At 56.3% G+C, this 18,244-nt stretch overlaps 1 protein-coding gene across 1 annotated transcript in view; it reads left to right on the plus strand.

The window, feature by feature from the left end:
• Positions 1 to 12,976, plus strand: part of SLC7A8 (solute carrier family 7 member 8) — a 59,367-nt gene extending 46,391 nt beyond the window's left edge. Inside the window, 7 exon segments of the mRNA NM_001082682.1 lie at positions 671 to 824; positions 1,367 to 1,490; positions 2,768 to 2,871; positions 6,936 to 7,032; positions 8,683 to 8,832; positions 10,472 to 10,649; positions 11,123 to 12,976. Coding sequence (NP_001076151.1) covers positions 671 to 824; positions 1,367 to 1,490; positions 2,768 to 2,871; positions 6,936 to 7,032; positions 8,683 to 8,832; positions 10,472 to 10,649; positions 11,123 to 11,289 — 974 coding nt within the window. The 3' untranslated portion in view covers positions 11,290 to 12,976.
• The last annotated feature ends 5,268 nt before the right edge of the window (positions 12,977 to 18,244 follow it).

Below are 18,244 nucleotides of genomic sequence, written 5' to 3' on the forward strand. Positions count from 1 at the left end.
CTGAAGACAAACTTAGATTAAGGAAGTGGTCGAGAGACCACCAGTGACTCCAGCCTGGCATTTCCAAAGCCCAATGAGCCAAACCTCCCAGTTTACCCAGGCCTTTCCTTCCAACTGACTTTGCCTTTTAAAAAAGGAACATTCGAGGAGCAGGCATTTGGCCTCGTGGTTAAGACACTTGCATCCCGTACCAGGGTTCGATACCTGTTTCCGGCTCCTGACTCCAGCTTCCTGTTAATGCAGACCCTGGGAGGGAGGCAGCTGCGGGAGCTCAAGTAGTTGAGTTCCTGCCACTCACGAGGGAGACCTGGATTGAGTTCCTGGCTTCCCGCTTCGTGCCAATCCAAACTTGGCCATCATGTGCACTTGGCAAGTGAACCAGACAGCTGTCTGTCTGTTTGCCTCTGAAATGAATCATTTTTTTTTTTTAAAGAGAGATTTAGATCAGTATTTTGAGTCTGAATCCCCAGTGGTCATCAGGTTCTGGGAGGTCCAGGGCCTACATTTCCATGATCCCTTTGGTCCCACTTCTCCCATACTCTGGTTCACTACAAGCAAGAGGGCCAGCTGGCACTGTTGCCTCGGGGAGGGGTGAGAGACCAGACGGGCAGGCCAGGAGCTCCAGGCCTCGGACTCATCTCTGAGCAGCCCCCACCCGTTGTGTCTACAGGAGAGTACTTCTGGCTGGAGCCGAAGAACGCGTTTGACAATTTCCAAGAACCGGACATCGGCCTCATCGCGCTGGCCTTTCTTCAGGGCTCCTTTGCCTACGGAGGCTGGAACTTCCTTAATTATGTGACTGAGGAACTTGTGGATCCCTATAAGTGAGTGGCGCTACTGCAGCCCTTCCCCTCTCCCTGGAGAGGCCACAGTGCCTGCTGCTGGAAAGAAGTGGCACCCACCGCCGCCTCCTCCCCCCCCCCCCCCCATTCCGACTCGTGCTCTGGCCTGCCCTGAAGTACAGGTTCATTTCGCATCCACCCTGCCCGGAGGCAGAAAAGGGTCCAGTGACTGTCCCAGAGCAGGTCAGCCACAGTGATCGTGGTACTGCCTTAGGGAATGCGGGGTGCCCAGAGCGGGTCCCGGGTCCCTGGCCTGTTTCCGGACAGGCTGATCTTCCCGTCTCGAGCAGCGGAGGGATGCATTATACAGATTTGGGCCAAGAAGCGACCAGCAGGTGCAGGGCATATTTTCACCTCGAGCTGTTTCATTTCCTGTTCATATTGAGAAAGTCGCTACCCCCGGGGGCAGCAGAGAAGGCTGCCAGGTCGGCGTCCCGCGGAGACTCAGAAGGCACTCCCTGGACCCCAGGGCAAGGCGGGCACCCCAGCTGCCAGGCCTCCTCTCACCTCCTCTCCCTCTACAGGAACCTTCCCAGAGCCATCTTCATCTCCATCCCACTGGTCACATTTGTGTATGTCTTTGCCAATGTCGCGTATATCACTGCAATGTCCCCCCAGGAGCTGCTGGCGTCAAACGCAGTCGCTGTGGTAAGAAACCCAACTCCCGGTCTCTCGAAGCAGGAGGGCTGACGTAGGCTTGCCTACCCAGCCCCGCTTACTGTTCCCTGAGCGCGGCCTCGTGGAGCTGGAAGTCATCCCGAGAGCGCAGGGCAGAAGCCACACACGTGTCCTCCCTGGGGTGTCTTCCGGAGGCGGCACTGGGTGGTTGCCGCAGAGACTGGCTGGCCCGTGAGTGAGGCCGGAGCATTTGCTGTCCAGCCCATTACAGGCAGGCAGCGCTTGCCAGTCCTTCATCCGCTGGAAACTCTGACTGGGAGGGTTGCGTGCAGGAGACAGGCTGCTCCTCGGGAGGCTAGAACCTCGCACAAGATACACATCTCTCTGCCCGCAAGCTGGCCCCTTCCCCCAGCGGGTAAAGCGGGCGCTGGCCTGAGAGTCGCAGGTCACAGCGGCATGGGATCCTTGATGACCAAGGACACGGGAGCCGCGCTGCTCCCTCACCGGGCTCCAGGCTGGGCCGTGGCCGGTGTCGTCACTGGCCTTATCTCGGAGGACTGTGAGGAAGCAGGCCCTCCAGTCTCCCGTGACTGCTGCCTGCCCCAGCGCATGGCGGTTTGCAGGCACGCATTAGCTTTCTGGCTCAGAGCAGAGACAAAAGGGCCCCCTGCATGGCCCGCCCCTCAGGTGTGTGATGACTGATCTAGGACCGCATGGCCTTTGCTTTCTCAGCCCAAGTGGCTGCTGATTCTCACTGGCCCTCCACCCACGTAAGCCCGCTATAAGCTTCGCGGTTCTCAACTCTGTGAATTAGAATCCGCCCCCATTTCACAGATAGGAAGCTGAGGCTCAGAAACGACAAATTGTGTTCGAGGTGTCAGAGCTCCTAGGTGGAGGGCTGGGATTCGAGCCCAGATGTGCCTGCCTCAAAAGCCTGTGCCACTCTCTAAGCCGGAGGAACCAGATCATGTCCGCAAGGACTGGCTTCACAGCACCTGGCTTCCAGTCGTGGCCCTGGTGTGCGCCCCTAGGCAAGCAGCTTCATCGCTGTGTGCCTCAGTTTCCTTATCCAGAAAGCAGGATGAGAAATGTTAGCTCGTTTTTATTAACAGCACCACGTCCTATCTCCTCCAATTAATTGGCCCAAAGCGTGCACTGCCTGCCCCCTTGTGTGGTTATATCTACAGGGAGCAGGCGGGGTGGGGAGAGGAGGGGTTAGCAAGGGGGCAGGCAGGAGGGGAATGAGCAGCCTGGGGCAGGGAGCTGTCACCTCTCGCCTCCACCTCCCCCCTTATTTTCTCGCTCAGACATTTGGAGAGAAGCTCCTGGGTGTCATGGCCTGGATCATGCCCATCTCCGTGGCGCTGTCCACATTTGGAGGAGTCAATGGCTCTCTCTTCACCTCCTCCCGGTGAGTGCGGCGTGGGTCCTTCCTGGCCGGGGCCTCTCTGCTGTGCACACTGCTCTGCGTGTACGTGGTGGGCTTGTCTCTGTCCGCAAGGGTCTGTGTGGGCACCCCGGTCAGGGCATGTGTGTCAGTGTGAGTGCCGAGGGTGTGTGCTGCCTGCGTGGTTCCCTACCACGTGTGGGCCCCCAGGGCGCAGGTGCTCCGTGTGCAGTGGCTGCCACATTTTTCAAGGAACAGAGGAATGAGGAGCCTCCTCTCCCCCTCCCCCCGGCCTCCCAGGGCAGGGGCCTATGGTGGGCAGCGGGATGGGGTCCTGGCTGCCGTCCTAAGAGAACCCCATGGGCTGCTCTGGCTAGCAAGGAGCCCCACTCGGAAAGGGCCCCACAGGAAGGAGACTTGGGCAAGGTTCTCTGGGTCTGGCCTCCATGAATGGTCTGGAACCAGCTGCAGGTGCTGCGGGATTACTTTGGGCATCCTGAAGGCACAGGCACCTCCCCACTCAACAGATGGGTGTTGGGGGGAGGCGCCCCTGGGGAGTATGACATGAAAGGGTGATGATGGGTGGGATGAGAGCATTTGTCCCCTGCCCAGAATGCTCTGGGAAGACAGAAGCACAAACAGGCCCCAGCATTCCCAGCTCCAGCCTTGACACATCCAGGGATCCGGCCCCTCCAGGGCGGCCCTTCCTGTAGTCTGCAGAATGGGCTGTAGAGGCTGCTGTTCGTTGGGTGGTGCCCATTGCTCTTAGGAAGCCCCTTGCCCTGGGGACACAGTCCTGCTCACAGGGTCAGCAGCATCCCTGGGAAGCAGCCAGGCGGTGCCATGTGTGTAGGACCCGGGGCAGCAGAGTGATGTGCACTGTCCCCGGTGCCCAGGGCCCTCCCCGACACTCACCCACAGCTACTCCATGTACGTGCTACACAGGAGCAGAGGCCACCTGGAGGCCCCAGCCCAGGGCGAACCGTGGAAGAACAGTGACCCATGAGGCTCCCTGGGATCTTTTGGAGGACAGTGACTGGCTGCAGTCGCTTTAGAGTGGGGTTTGTCCCTGAGGCAGGCCAAGCCGCGGTCTGCATGCATGCGGTTCAGTTGTGTGTGCATGCAGGAGACGGTGGCGCGTGGTGTGCCCGGCCTCTGATGCAGGCATCTCCACCCATCTCCCCGGGCCCTCCTTGCCCTCACCTCCTCTCCCTCTCTCTTCTGGGTTCTGGGATCTGGAGAGGTTGAGCCTTCCTGAGGAGTCGAGTGTGTGTGGGTGTGTGTTCCGCTTCACGTCATCGTCTCCTCTGTCGTCCGCCAGCCGGGCAAGGATTGTCTCCCGTAAACTGGATGCTTGCAAGTGCTGTTGGGCCTGGACAGTTACGCCTGCTCCTGGGTGCATGAGGAGGGGCCATGAATGCAGACCCCAGCTGTGTGTGCACGAGGAGGTGCACGGAGCACCCAGGGCTCAGTCGGGTGCATGAAGTGCACTGTGGAGGCGCCGTAGCATGGGGCAAAGGGGCAGGGATGCCTGTGTCTGCATGAAAGTAGTGACGCTGGACTCAGTGGTTCATGACGGCAACTGCTTATGGGCCCACAGTCGAGTCCCACACTTCTCAAAAGCTGCCTTTGTCCCACTCCACCCCAAACGCAAATGACAAAGCAGGAGGTCCTCTTCAGAACTCCCACTGTGCTCTGTCCCATCACACCACCCCTCCTCGAATCCCTTGAGTGCTCCTTTCCCTAGAAAAAGGCAACGTGGTCTAATTCACACTAACATGTAAATGACTGCTGACAGCTGATCGTTTTCTCTTCCCTGTGGGGAGAGAGAAAGAGAAGAAGGGCTACGGTTGATGTTAAAGTTTTCCCTCTTTTTCAAAGATTGATTTATTTGTTTGAAAGGCAGAGTTACACAGAGACAGGGAATTGAGAGAGAAAGAAAGAGAACTTTCATCCACTGGTTCACTCCCTAAATGGCTGTAATGGCTAGGTCTGGGCCAAGTCAATGCCAGGAGCTTGGGACTCCATCCAGGTCTCCCACGCCGGTGGCAGGTACCCAAACACCTGTGCCATCTCTGCTGCTCTCCTAGGCCATTAGCAGGGAGCTGGATCGGAAGTGGAGAAGCCAGGACTTAAACCAACACTCTGATAGAGGATGCCAGCTTGCAAGCCGTGTAACACACTTGTGGGGAGCAATTCGGACTAGACTAAGTTACTGGAATTAAGATTTATTCTATGCATCTGCTCTCCCACAATATGGCGCTGGGAGAGGAGGCAATAGCTTCTACCCAGCTGCCTCTCACCAACTTGACAAGCTGCAGGAGCTGCTCCTGATTGGAGGAGAGCAGCGTATTCGGCGTGTGGGCAGCCGAGTTGGGATTGGCGGAGGAGGACTATAAAGGAGGAGAGAGACAACATGCACCAGGAATATCTAAGGGGAACATCTAAGAGGAACACCTGTGCAGCCCCCGAGAGAGCCGGCCGGCGGTGTGCCGCTCCCCCGCGGAAGTGGGGAATGTGGCAGGGGGAACCGCCCTTCCACGGAGGTGGAAGGGACGGTAGCCAACCCGGGAAGAACCAGCAGCAAACCCGGGGAGGGCCGAGCAGACGAAAGAACAGCGCAGGGTCCTGTGTCGTTCCTCCACGAAGAGGGGGAGCGACAACACTGCATCACAAATGCCAGCCCCCACCTTTTTCTCTTTAAAAATAACTGACCTTTGTACCCAAGAGAGAGCAAAGGACCGTCTCAGGGCCTCGGATTGGCCTCAGGGCGGCCTCTCTTTTTCCTTGCGGGCACAACGACCGTGGGAGAAAACTAAAAAAAAAAAAAAAAAAAAAGAAAGAAAGAAAAAGAAAGAAACTTGTGTTATTTACAGCTGCATGTGAACCTATAATTATCTCAAAAGTTTAAGAGCTGATAAAAAATTTTTAAAATTGTTATTCTGTAAAGTATAAAAAAGGAAACTTAAGTTACTCGTAAATTATTCATATCATAATCCCACACTGCCCAGACATAATCAGTTGGCATATTTTTTTTTTTACAGGCAGAGTGGACAGTGAGAGAGAGAGAGAGAAAGGTCTTCCTTTTGCCGTTGATTCACCCTCCAATGGCTGCCGCGGCCAGTGCACTGCACTGGCCCTAATTGATTTGAAAATTTATTGGAATTATACAGTAAAGATTTATTTTTATTTATGTGAAAGGCAGGAGACAGAGAGAGGGAAAGGCAGAGAGATCTTCCCTCCATTGGTTCGCGCCCCATATGGCCACAACAGCTTGAGCTGGGCCAGCTGGAAACCAGGAGCCTGCAACTCCATCTGGGTCTCCCACATGGATGGCAGAAACTCAAGCACTTGGGCCATCCTCCGCTACTTTCCCAGATGCATTTGCAGGGAGCTGGATCGGAAGTGGAGCAGCCGGGACCCTAATCTGTTCGTCTGTTAAAATGTCTTCTTGAGAATAAAATAAGTAGCCCTAAGGATATGAATGCTAAGTACAGATTGCACACAGCAAAATGCACACACTGTGAGTGTTCAGTCCGATGGGTTTGGCCAGTTGCAGACAGCCGTGGAAACACGACCCAGGATGGATACTGGACATTTCCACCCATGCAGGGCCCTCAAAGTCCCACCCGGTCCCTTTCCCCACGGAGGCCACTGCTCTCTGACTAGGATGAGAGTGTTTAAAAGCTTCCTGTGTGCCATCAGCCCCAGTGTATCAGGGCATCTGCATCCCTTGAGGGTAGGAAGGCACACTGTTCACAGGAATGGAGTCCTTAGACAAAGGAGAGGCCACCCTTGCAGGCTTCCTGGCCTTGGGAACAATCCACAGAGTACCAGGCTGTACCTCTGTCACCCTTTGCCACCCACTGCCACCCACCGCACACGCAGGGCCTCCCTGCACCAGGATCTGTCCTCGTGTCTCTGGGTTGCCTGGGTTGACTTGCACTTGCACTTGCGAACCTGGGTCCTGTGAGTAGCAAGCTAGAGGGTGTGCACGCAGGCTGGGCACCTGCTTGGAGGGGAGACAAGGGAGACCAGGCGTGGTGTCTGTGGGCAATTGCACGCTGACCTGCTTTTCTCTCTGCCAGGCTGTTCTTTGCTGGAGCCAGAGAAGGCCACCTTCCCAGCGTGTTGGCGATGATCCACGTGAAACGCTGCACCCCCATCCCAGCCCTGCTCTTCACTGTAAGGGCCCCTCCTGCAGCCAGCTTCTCCCCACCCCACCCCGCTGTGCCTGCTCTGAGCTGGGAGCTCACCCTTGCCACAAACACCCTGGCACCCCCTGCCCTGGCTTGCTCCTTGGCTTCCTGGGCCTTGGGTAATCCCACCAATGATATTCGTTGCCTTTATGAATGTCGAGAAATCTAGCCAGGAAAGACGATGAACCCAGATATCCAAAGGCTCTCAGACCTGGGAGACATCTCTGAGACACGTCCATGTTAAGGGCACATAAGTGGCCGGCGCCGCGGCTCACTAGGCTAATCCTCCGCCTTGCGGCGCCGGCACACCGGGTTCTAGTCTTGGTCGGGGCGCCGGATTCTGTCCCGGTTGCCCCTCTTCCAGGCCAGCTCTCTGCTGTGGCCAGGGAGTGCAGTGGAGGATGGCCCAAGTACTTGGGCCCTGCACCCCATGGCAGACCAGGAGAAGCACCTGGCTCCTGCCATCGGATCAGCGCGGTGCACTGGCCGCAGCGCGCCGGCAGTGGCGGCCATTGGAGGGTGAACCAACGGCAAAGGAAGACCTTTCTCTCTGTCTCTCTCTCTCACTGTCCACTCTGCCTGTTAAAAAAAAGGGGGGGGGCACATAAGTAAGAAAAGTCCCAAGGAGAGGAGGAATGAGAAACTGAAGATGGAGAAAGGGAGACTTGGAACGAGGAAGACAAACACGCAGACAGGTTTAGAGGAGCAAAAGGAAGGAGCAGACACTGCCCACTGAGTCTTCTGAGTTCTTATTTTCCTTCTGGATCCTGAATCGAACACGAAAAATGACCGTGATCCACTGGGGAAGCAGTTAGACCTCAGGGTCACAGAGCTCTTGGGAGTCCAGGGCCTTGAGCCTCTGGAGGGAGCATTGCAGAAGGTGGAGGGCGACCCGAGAAGGCAGCTCTCCCTCCCCGCAGTGAGAATGTGGCCTGTCCACCCATTAAAATCCTCTCGATTCTTCTCACCTCAGACCTCACAGCAGAAGCAAACCTTCTATTGGCCATCACGGAATACGGGAGGGAAGGGCCCAGTTCTGGGAGAGCCGGGGATGGTTTTTTAAGCAGAAAACCTCATGGGGGACAGTTGGGCCTACATGGGGTAACACTGGTAGGATACTTCAACCAAGGCCCCGTGGGTGGGTGATAAGCACTGTGTGATTTTATGAAAAAAAAATTTTTTTAAAGAAAAGGAAGGAAGGAAGGAGAATAGATTAGATGACTCAGCCGGGAGAAAAGGATGAGGGCACAAATAAAGCCTTCATCCAGTTAACAACCTTCCCGGGGGATTAAGCACAGGAAATTAGCTCCAGTGAGAACCCGGCGAGAAACAAATGAGAGCAGGGCTGACGGTGAGCCAGGTACAGCCGTGTGGCCAGACCAGGTGTCCCTCGCGACTGGCCTGTGCCCTCCAGCGGTTCCACATCTTGAGTGCCACCACTGCAGTCAGGAGGAACGTGCTGGCAACGAGGGTGTCGGGAGCGAGCCGGGTTCCTAGGGGAGGCCCTGAGATCTGCATTCAGAGTCATCCCTTGTCCAGTGGCGTTGATGGCCTGAAGGCGGGGGCTGCCCCTCCACACCACCACAGCTGGCACCTCCCAAGCACTGACCACTCACGAGCCCCTCTGCTTCTACAGTGCCTGTCCACCCTGCTGATGCTGGTCACCAGCGACATGTACACGCTCATCAACTACGTGGGCTTCATCAACTACCTCTTCTACGGGGTCACGGTTGCTGGACAGATAGTTCTTCGCTGGAAGAAGCCTGACATCCCCCGTCCCATCAAGGTCAGAGCACCCCCCCACACCAGTGACCCCCTTCTCCTGTACTGGTTCTAGCTGTGGCTCAGAAATTTTTCCTTTAATGATTTATGTATTTGGCCGGCGCTGCGGCTCACTAGGCTAATCCTCTGCCTTGCGGCGCCGGCACACCGGGTTCTAGTCTTGGTCGGGACGCCGGATTCTGTCCCGGTTGCCCCTCTTCCAGGCCAGCTCTCTGCTGTGGCCCGGGAGTGCAGTGGAGGATGGCCCAAGTACCTTGGGCCCTGCACCCCACGGGAGACCAGGATAATTACCTGGCTCCTGCCATCGGATTAGCGCGGTGCGCTGGCCGCAGCGCGCCGGCAGTGGCGGCCATTGGAGGGTGAACCAACGGCAAAAAGGAAGACCTTTCTCTCTGTCTCTCTCTCTCACTGTCCACTCTGCCTGTCAAAAAAATATATATATTTATGTATTTATTTGAAAGGCAGAGTTGGGGGCAGGGGGGACTTCTATCTTCTGGTTCACTCCCCAAATGGCCACAGTGGCCAGAGCTGGGCCAGGCCAAAGCCAAGAGCCCAGAGCTCCATCCGGGTCTCCCACATGGGTGCAGGGGCCCAAGCACTTGAGCCAACTTCCACTGCCTTCCCAGATGCATTAACAGGGAGCTAGAGCTTTCCCGGCCACAGGCCTCATCTCTGCAAAGGGCTGACGGGAGGAGAGAGGCAGCTGGGTGAGGCAGCCTCCCGGCTCCGGGCGAGGGCTCTCTGGGAAATGCCCCATGAGGTCAGCGAGGAGAGGGGAAGCCCCTGGAGGTCAGGCCCCACACCGCCTTACGCCGTGCTGGGTTTCCTGACTTCTGAGTCGTGGCAGGTTTGTCTTAAACTGTTTGAGAGAAACAGATTGGGACTGATCCTGGTGCGAGAGATGGACTTCCTTGTTTCTTTAAGGTTTATTTATGTGAAAGGTAGACTGTCAGGGAAGAGCAAGAGAGATCTTACATTCATTAGTTCACTCTCCAAATGGCCACAACAGCCTGGGCTGAGCCAGGCCAAAGCTGGGAGCCAGGAACTCCATTGTGGTGTCCCACGTGGGTGGCAGGGGCCCAAGCACTTGGGCCATCCTCTGCTGCCTTCTCAGGCACATTGGCAGGGAGCTGGATCAGAAGTGGAGCAGCCAGGACTCAAACCTGTGCTCAGATACGGGGTGGCAGCATCCCAAGCAGCATCTTGACCCACTGTGCCGTAACACCAGCCTGGATGTACACTGACCACGTTGTGTCCAAACAAGGGCTGTGCCCAGGGTGGGTGAGGAGTAGGGAGCCGTCTGCCTGTTCCCTTCCCCTCCCCTCCTCCCAGCAAGCTTCTCGGTCCTCAAGGGCCTCTCTGGCTGCCCATGGACATGTGGCGTGGATGACGAGGCCTTGTCTGACCGCACACACACATACCATCAGGAGGGAAGGCATGAGCCGTGAGAAGCGTCCCTTCCTTAGCTCTGCCCAAGTTCTTCTTCTCTTCCCGTCTCCCTGCCCAAGTTCAACACCTGCTTGACATGGCACCTGCCTCCACAAGGGCTTGCAGTGTGGGAGCCACGGCTGCGTGCCGCCTGGCCAGTGCCTGCGGGGATGTGGGAGCCCTGACCCGGGAGTCACAGTGCCTCTGCTCCACAGATCAACCTGCTGTTCCCCATCATCTACCTGCTCTTCTGGGCCTTCCTGCTGATCTTCAGCCTGTGGTCAGAGCCCGTGGTCTGCGGCATCGGCCTGGCCATCATGCTCACGGGGGTGCCCGTCTATTTCCTGGGTGTTTACTGGCAACACAAGCCCAAGTGTTTCAACGACTTCATTGGTGAGTTCTGGTTGCTCCTCCTGGTCCGGGACAGCGTGGTCTGATGGAAGAGCCCCCCACTTCACCCCCCAGGATCAGAGGGGCCTAGGCTCACCCTCACCTGAGTCCACAGGGCTCTGGAGATGGATTCGGGGAGGGACAGGAGAGGCAGATGCCCTCCCAGAGACTTCTGGGGAAAGGAGGGAGCAGCCAACGTTTCTACACAGGCCTTAGGAAGCACAAGAATGGGCAAGAATAGTCAGGCGGCCGGCAGGGGCTGCTCTGGGCTGCGTGTGGAACCCAGGAATGAGGGAAGGTGGGCAGCTGGGCCCTGGCTGAGAGCAGAGCAGCCGACTCAAGATGCAGCAGGCAGACGAGGTGGTCTTCTAAAGGCGCCGGCTGTTCTAGAACCTTGGGCGGAAGAGCTGGGAAGGGCCATGGACTTGCTAGGACCTTCAGCCCTGACCTGGCCCTGTGTGACCTCCCTTCTGCAGAGCTGCTAACCCTGGTGAGCCAGAAGATGTGCGTGGTTGTGTATCCTGAGGTGGATGGGGGCTCGGGGACAGAGGGGACGCGCGAGGACATGGAGGAGCAGCAGCAGCCCATCTGCCAGCCCTCTCCTGGCAAGGACAAGGACTCGCTGGAGCAGTCCCAGCCCTGAGGCCCACTGTCCCCTCGGCTGGCCACCCCCACGTGCTCCTCCTCTCTGCCCTCCTCACCCGCCTGGGTCCCCAGCACACACACACACATGCACACCTGCCTGCTGCTGTCTGGCAGCAGCGCAGGAAGACCTGGATGTGGTGACAAGAGATGACAACGACACTGACATTTGTACAAGGAACCGGCCTGCCCCCAGGCCCTGGAGCTGGCCAGGATGCCCTACAGGACCCCTCCCCCGGGCCCATGCCCTCAGGTGCCTCTTCTGGAACCTGAGCCCACTACTGCCTTCCCCCACTTCTAAGGCCGGGAGATACCCTAGTGCAGAGGCACGAGGCAGCCATCAGGAGTTGGCAGATCTGTCCCCATTAAAGGGCGGCTCAAGAGACCCAGACCCCTCGACCCAGACCCCTACCCCATTCGCCAGGGACCCAAAACTCAGAAGGGATCTGCCCCCCCTGCCCCAGCTCCCACCCCACGCAACCTGGGCTCCCTGTCCCATGGACACTGCCTCCCCACTGAGCTAAGGACCAACGGGAGGGCTGCCCTTCCCCCCAGCCCCAAGCCAGGCCCCTGGAACATCCTGGAAAAGGCTGCAGACTCAGCCCTGCCCCCCGCCTCCTGCATCCTGCCCCAGCGTGGTGCCAACGCTTCCTGAAGCCAGAGCCTTGCTTGTTTTCAATGTGGCCAACACAGCAGCTTGGCTACACACGTGTACACACATACACTCCCTTTCGTTCCTGCAGCTAGCGCAGCCCCACCCAGGGCAGCCACCCCATCATACCATCATACCCTTCACCCCCTCTCTGGGCCTTCGCTCTGGACATGTGTGAAGGACCCCCAAGGCCTTCAGGCCCGAAATCAAAGCCAAATCAGCCTTAAGTCACCACCCATCGAAGAACCGGGCCTATGATTACTTCCTTCTTTCTACCCAGCAGGACAGACCTGGGATTCAACGCCTGTGCCAGGAGGAAGGGCACTTCTCCCTCCCCAGAGGAGCCCATTCCGTGGCCCTGGAGGCTGCTGGGGGCCAGGCTGTCTCCTGGGGGCCAGCTCCACTCCCGGCTCCTCTCCCATCTTGGGGCAGGATGGGAGGTGGTGGCAGAGGGGCACCCCCTTCCCGGGTACCCCTTTTTCCCTGTGCCCCAGAGGGAAATGAGAGGATCTCCCCTGGGCCCTGCTGTGTGCTACCTGCACCTGGTGTCCTGAGGCTGCAAATTCTGTATCTCAGAGTTCCATTCTCTTGGCCTGTCCCTTGCATCTGCTAAGACTGGAATACAGGGAGCCCTCCGCCCCCCGGCCCTGCTCTGGGCTCCCAGCTTGCCTGGCCCCCCTAGTTGGTGAGATGCTGGCCTTGGCCTAAGTGATGATCCCTTCCACCAGGTAGGCTGGGGTGGCCCCAGGAGGATCAGGGGACCTCCTCATTCCTCCAATCTCCTCCCCTCTTTAATTTTTTTTTTAAAGTGGATGCCTTACTTTTTGGATAAATATTTTTGAAGCTGGCATTTCTATTTCTTTCAGGTTTTGTTTATTTTTTTTAACATAAGGTGGTTCTGGGGGGAGGGGTGGAGCTGGTTAGAACCTTGATAATTATCTCCTGTCTTTCAATTGGTTTAGGTCTTAAGAGTCTTGTTTGTTTTGTGGAGGTTTTTATTTTCCTTTCATGTAATAAAATTTGAAATGGAAATGAAGCTGGTGGCGTTGATAATGAAATGACCTTCGGAAACAGCCACCCGTTCTTGCCTTTCTTGGTCCAGAGTTCTGGTTGCCAGGGTCTCCCTGGAAGCCCTCACACGGAACACCTGCCAGATGGTCCAGGAACTCGGTGACCATGCGTTCAAACACCATCCCCCCATTCCACCTATTAAGGTCCTGTGCACAGGAAGTCATCCCCTTGGGGTGGGAACAGGGACAGGTGTCCCACAACCTGGTCAGCAGAGGTGCCTGTCCCCAACAGCCTGAGCCCCGAGGGAAGGGAGAAGGTGGCCCAAGGGGCTTGCAGACAGGGCCTGGGAAGGGAGACTAGGCTCGCTCACTGCACTGAGGGGCTGCCCAGAGGAAGACTTCCAGCAGGGGCTCCGGAGGGACCATGGGACAAGGACTAGGGGGACAGAGGAGGCTGCAGCGGCAATGGAGCAAGTTCCTCCTGGGTCAGGGTTACTTGGGGGAGGAAGTTGATGGGATTAGCCTGAGTCCTTGCTACAGGCCCCTCTTCTGGGCAGCCCTCCCGGGCCCTGTCCTGGGACAGCATCGTTCCAGACCCAGCCCTGCTGAGGGACGGGGGTGGGGTGTGTGTGTGAGTGAAGATGGCACCCTGCACAGTCTGTGACACTGCAAGGACACAGCCAGAGAGAGGCTAGGCTACGACTTTCCTGCTTGGTGCCTGTCATTCTTCCTGACCTGGACGCTGGCCAGTCCCAGTGAGGTCAGGCACCTGGCTCCTGGTCCCAGGCCAGCCTGAAACAGCAGTGTGCCTGTGGGCAACTCATCTCACCTGTTCCAAGTTTCCAGAGACAGTTGGAGCTAATCTCATCTCAAACAGTTCCTCCAATCTTCCAGCTCCTGCTTGTCCCAAGAAGGCAAAGGAGGCTCTTTCTCCCCCAGGGCTGCCAGGTCTCCACCATATGCCCCAGTCAGGCATGTCCAGGCCTCCCTGGAGGCTTCACACCTGCTCAACTTTCCAGAGAGGCCAGTGTGGGCCTCCTGGCAATGTGCACTTCCTGTTAACCTGGCCTGGGACCCTGCCTTAACCCTGTTAGTCACTACTTCAGATGCTGTGACCCTAGGGGGTTTGGGAACCTTCTGGAAATCACTGAAATCATGACTCATTATGCACGGTCACACAGCAAGGCGTTTTATTTGGTCACACATACAAGAGCTTTGCTATGTGCTCTGGGAAGAGCACGTATATTCCTTAATTTTTCCACACCAGCACTGATTTTAAACACTTTGTCCCAGAGACAGGCATTTGGCGCAGCGATTAAGGTACTGTTTGGGATGCCCACATCCCACCCAAGAGTGCCTGTTTTGGGGCCAGCGTTGTGGTGCAGCTGGCCCAGCTGCCACCTACATTGCCAGTATTCCATAAAACAACTGGTCCAAGGCTGCTCCACTTACAATCCAGCTCTCTCTGCTAATGCACCTGGGAAAGCAGTGGGCTCCCTGCCACTCATGTGGGAGGGAGACCCTGATGGAGTTCTAGGCTCCTGGCTTTGACCTGGCCCAGCCCCAGCCATTGCGGCCATTTGGGGAGTGAACGAATAGGTAGAAGAGCTCTCTCTCCACTGCACTCCACCCCCTCTGTAATTCTGCCTTTCAAATAAATAAATCTGACTCTCCTGCTTCCAGTCCAGCTTCTTGGTACTGCACACCTGGGAGGCACCAGGTGATGTTTTAGGTAGTTGGGTCCCTGCAGCCCACACAGGAGAACTGGATGATCTGGGTGAAGTTCCAGGCTCCTGGCTTCAGCAGGCATTTGGGGAACAAACCAGTGGATGGAAGATCTTCCTCTCTCTCTCTCTCTCTCTCTGCCTTTCAATAAAGTGAAAAGTAATTTAAAATTTCAAAATATGCTCTATTGTCCTGTCGTCTCGTCCCCACAAATATTCAGACATGCCAATGCACCTGTCCTTCATTTTCACTCATGAAATACGGTCGCCCATAGTTGAATCCAAAAAAAAAAAAAAAAGGATCCAAGCCTACCTTGCAAGGCAACTGGTCGACCAGGAGAAAAAAGCCATGAAGACACGTGGCACATATGCGGGCACTTTGTGGCCTCCCTCACAGGCCCCCCCCAACCCGCGTGCTCCCTCCTGCCTGTGGACCCCTGCCCTGAGCTGCAAGTGTCCAGCGGCAGGGCCTGAACCAAACGTACCAGGAGCAGGGCCTGGTGCCTGCACGCTCGGCAAGGCACCGCCCCAGGCAGTGGGCAGCGTCTCCACTCACAAAACCGCACTGGGAGGTCAGAGAAAGGGAGGAGGAGACTTGGCACTTCCTGAGACCGATGACTTACACACATTACCTTATTCCAAGTGGGATTCAAAAGCCCCGTGGAGAAGGCACCGCTCTGCAGTTTCACAAGAAGTAAGTGGCCCTTGTTATGGGGCGGGTGAGTGGCAGAGCCCGGATCTGAGCCCAGCTCCCTCTCGCTCTCGCGCTCTCTGACACTTCGCCACCAGCCTCCCTCTCCGCTCCCCTGCAGGGAAAGCCTTGCTCACCAAAGCAGGTGGCACAGGGAATAGGCAATTACAAAGTCCCTGAGACCATACAAAGAGCAGCGGCAGTGCCGCAGGGCAGAAGGACCCCCTGCGCTGAGGATGGAGAGGCCCAGCCTCCCCTCCGGAGTAAGAGTCCCCCAGCCCCAACCTGGCCCCACGCCGTTAGAGCCCCTCCACTGCCTGGACACCAGGTGCCGCCTCGGTTACCGGGAGACACTATCGTCAGCTGCCAACCACGTCAGCAGCAGCCCGGAGGCCAGCGGCACAGATCACTTATCTGCCAAGGCCCAAGCTGCCCACCTTCTCATTTCCTGCCAGCTCTGTTTGCACATTTCCCTGCTTCCTCTGCACCCTGCCCACTGCCCCCCCCCCCGTCTCCGTGGTGACGGTCCCCTGAGTGTCACAGACAACCCCTTCCCCACTACAGGAAGGAGCCCTGGCCCTGGTCCCCAAGCCTGTCATCCCCGGGTGACCTTGGGTAGTTCAGCTCTTGGCCTTGTTTTCCTTGCTTATAAAATAGAGATTAAAAACCACTGCCTGCCATGCCTGCCTTCCTCCTTCACGAACCGGGAAACAGCATAGAAAAGTGTATGTTTCAATGATTGAAAAAGCCTAGTTTGGGGCCAGTATCACGGTGTAGCAGGTAAAACCATCAGATGCCAACATCCCGTATGGGCACCAGTTGGAGTCCCAGCTGCTTCACTTCCAATCCAGCTCTCTGCTATGGCCTGGGGAAGCAGTGGAAGATGGCCCAAGTGTTTGGACCCCTGCCTACCCACATCCGTGTAGCCCAGCCCTGGCCATTGCAGCCATCTGGGGAGTGAACCAGGGCATGAAAGATATCTCCCTGTCTCTCCCTCTCCTTCTGTAATGCTGACTTTCTAAATAAATAAATCTTAAAAAGAAAGAAAAAGGAAGGAAGGAGAGAGGGAGGGAGGGAGGAAAGGAGGGAGGGAGGGAGAGAGGAAGGAAGGAGGAAAAAGAAAGCCTAGTTTACAGGGCCGGCACTGTGGCGCAAATGGTAAAGCCGCCGCCTGCGGTGCCAGCACCGCCATATGGGTGCCAGTTCGAGTCTCGGCTGCTCTACTTCCAATCCAGCTCTCTGCTATGCCCTGGGAAAGCAATGGAAGATGACCTAAGTCCTTTGGCCCCTGCACCCACATGGGAGACCCTGAAGAAATTCCTGGCTCTGGCTTCGGATCAGCACAGCTCCGGCTGTTGCAGCCATCTGGGGAGTGAACCAGCAGATGGAAGACCTCTCTCTCTCTCTGCCTCTGCATCTCTGTAACTGTGCCTTTCAAGTAAATAAAAAATTTTTAAAAAGAAAATGAAGACTTGATCATTATTGTTATTTCAAAGTAGGGAAGAGACAGAAGTTCTCACTGATATGAGGGCCTAGCCCCAGTCTTCCCCAACCCGCTCAGCTGCCCAATAACTGTGCGGCAACCCTCCTTGCCCACAGTGTTTCACCTTTCTCCTGCCGGAGGCCCAACAGTGTCCTAGGGAGCGCAAGGGCTGTGGGAGGCTGCCCTCTGCTGTCCACCTGGTTTCAGACCACCGCAGCCCTAGCTGGACTTCTGTGCCTATATTGCCATCTGGTGGTCCACATAGGCATTGCTGCCAGACTCAGTAGCTCAGCTTTGGTATCTATTTGGCAGTCCTTCGAGATGGAAGGGAGGAATCTCTCCCATCTGGTATCTGTTTCTGGGTTGCACACAATCTCCCCATATGCCAGCCAGGACTTCTGGAGAAAGCATATCTGGCCATACTTCAAGCAGTGAACAGAAAGCCCCTAGAGTAGGTGAGGGGTAGGAAAGATGGGAAGGGGAGTGCTGGAGGCTAACTTGCCTGACCTGGACTTGTGAGGACCCCTCCACATTTGCCCCACTGTAGCCCACTCACAGTGTGCCTGACTTACAAAACCTTCAGGGGTCGGCACTGTGGCGTAGAAGGTAAAGCCACTGCTTCCAGTGCCAGCATCCCATATGGGCACTGGTTCGTGTCCAGGCTGCTCCACTTCCAGTCCAGCTCTCTGCTATGACCTGGGAAAGCAATAGAAGATGGCCCAAGTCCTTGGGCCCCTGTACTCGCATGGGAGACCTGGAAGAAGCTCCTGGCTCTTGTCTTTGGATCGGCACAGCTCCAGTTGTTGTGACCAGTTGGGGAGTGAACCAGTGGATGGAAAACCTCTCCCTCTCTCTCTCTCTCTCTCTCTCTCCTTCTCTCTCCATGTAACTCTCTCAAATAAATAAATATCAAAAAAAAAAAAAAAAAACTTCAGCCCCTCACAGCATCCATAGCATTTGCTGTTGATAAGAGCCAATAACACATTTCTCTGTGTCCTTTTTTTCTCACTGGACCTACAGTTTGTGTTGGTTTTTTTTTTTTTTTTTTTTTTTTTGGAAAGGAAATCCAACAGGGGAAAGCAAGAAGCAAGGCCATAAAAGGTACCTCTAACAGCAGGCAGAAGTGGGAGTGCCAGTGCTGGATCAAGGGCGCAGTGGTGGGTTTTTGGCACAGAGGGTAAGCTGCTGCGTGGGACACCTACATCTCATAATCCAGCGACTCCACTTCCAATCGAGCTCCCTGGTAATGTGCATCTGAGAGATTCAGATGGAGTTTCTGACTCCTGGCTTAGCCTGGCCCAGTACTAGCTGTTCATGCATTTGAGGAGTGAACCAGTGGATGGAATCTCATGTGTGTGTGTGTGTGTGTGTGTGTGTGTTGTTCTGCCTGTCAAAT

This window comes from Oryctolagus cuniculus, chromosome 12 (genome assembly GCF_964237555.1).
Source record: "Oryctolagus cuniculus chromosome 12, mOryCun1.1, whole genome shotgun sequence".
Lineage (NCBI taxonomy): Eukaryota > Metazoa > Chordata > Mammalia > Lagomorpha > Leporidae > Oryctolagus > Oryctolagus cuniculus.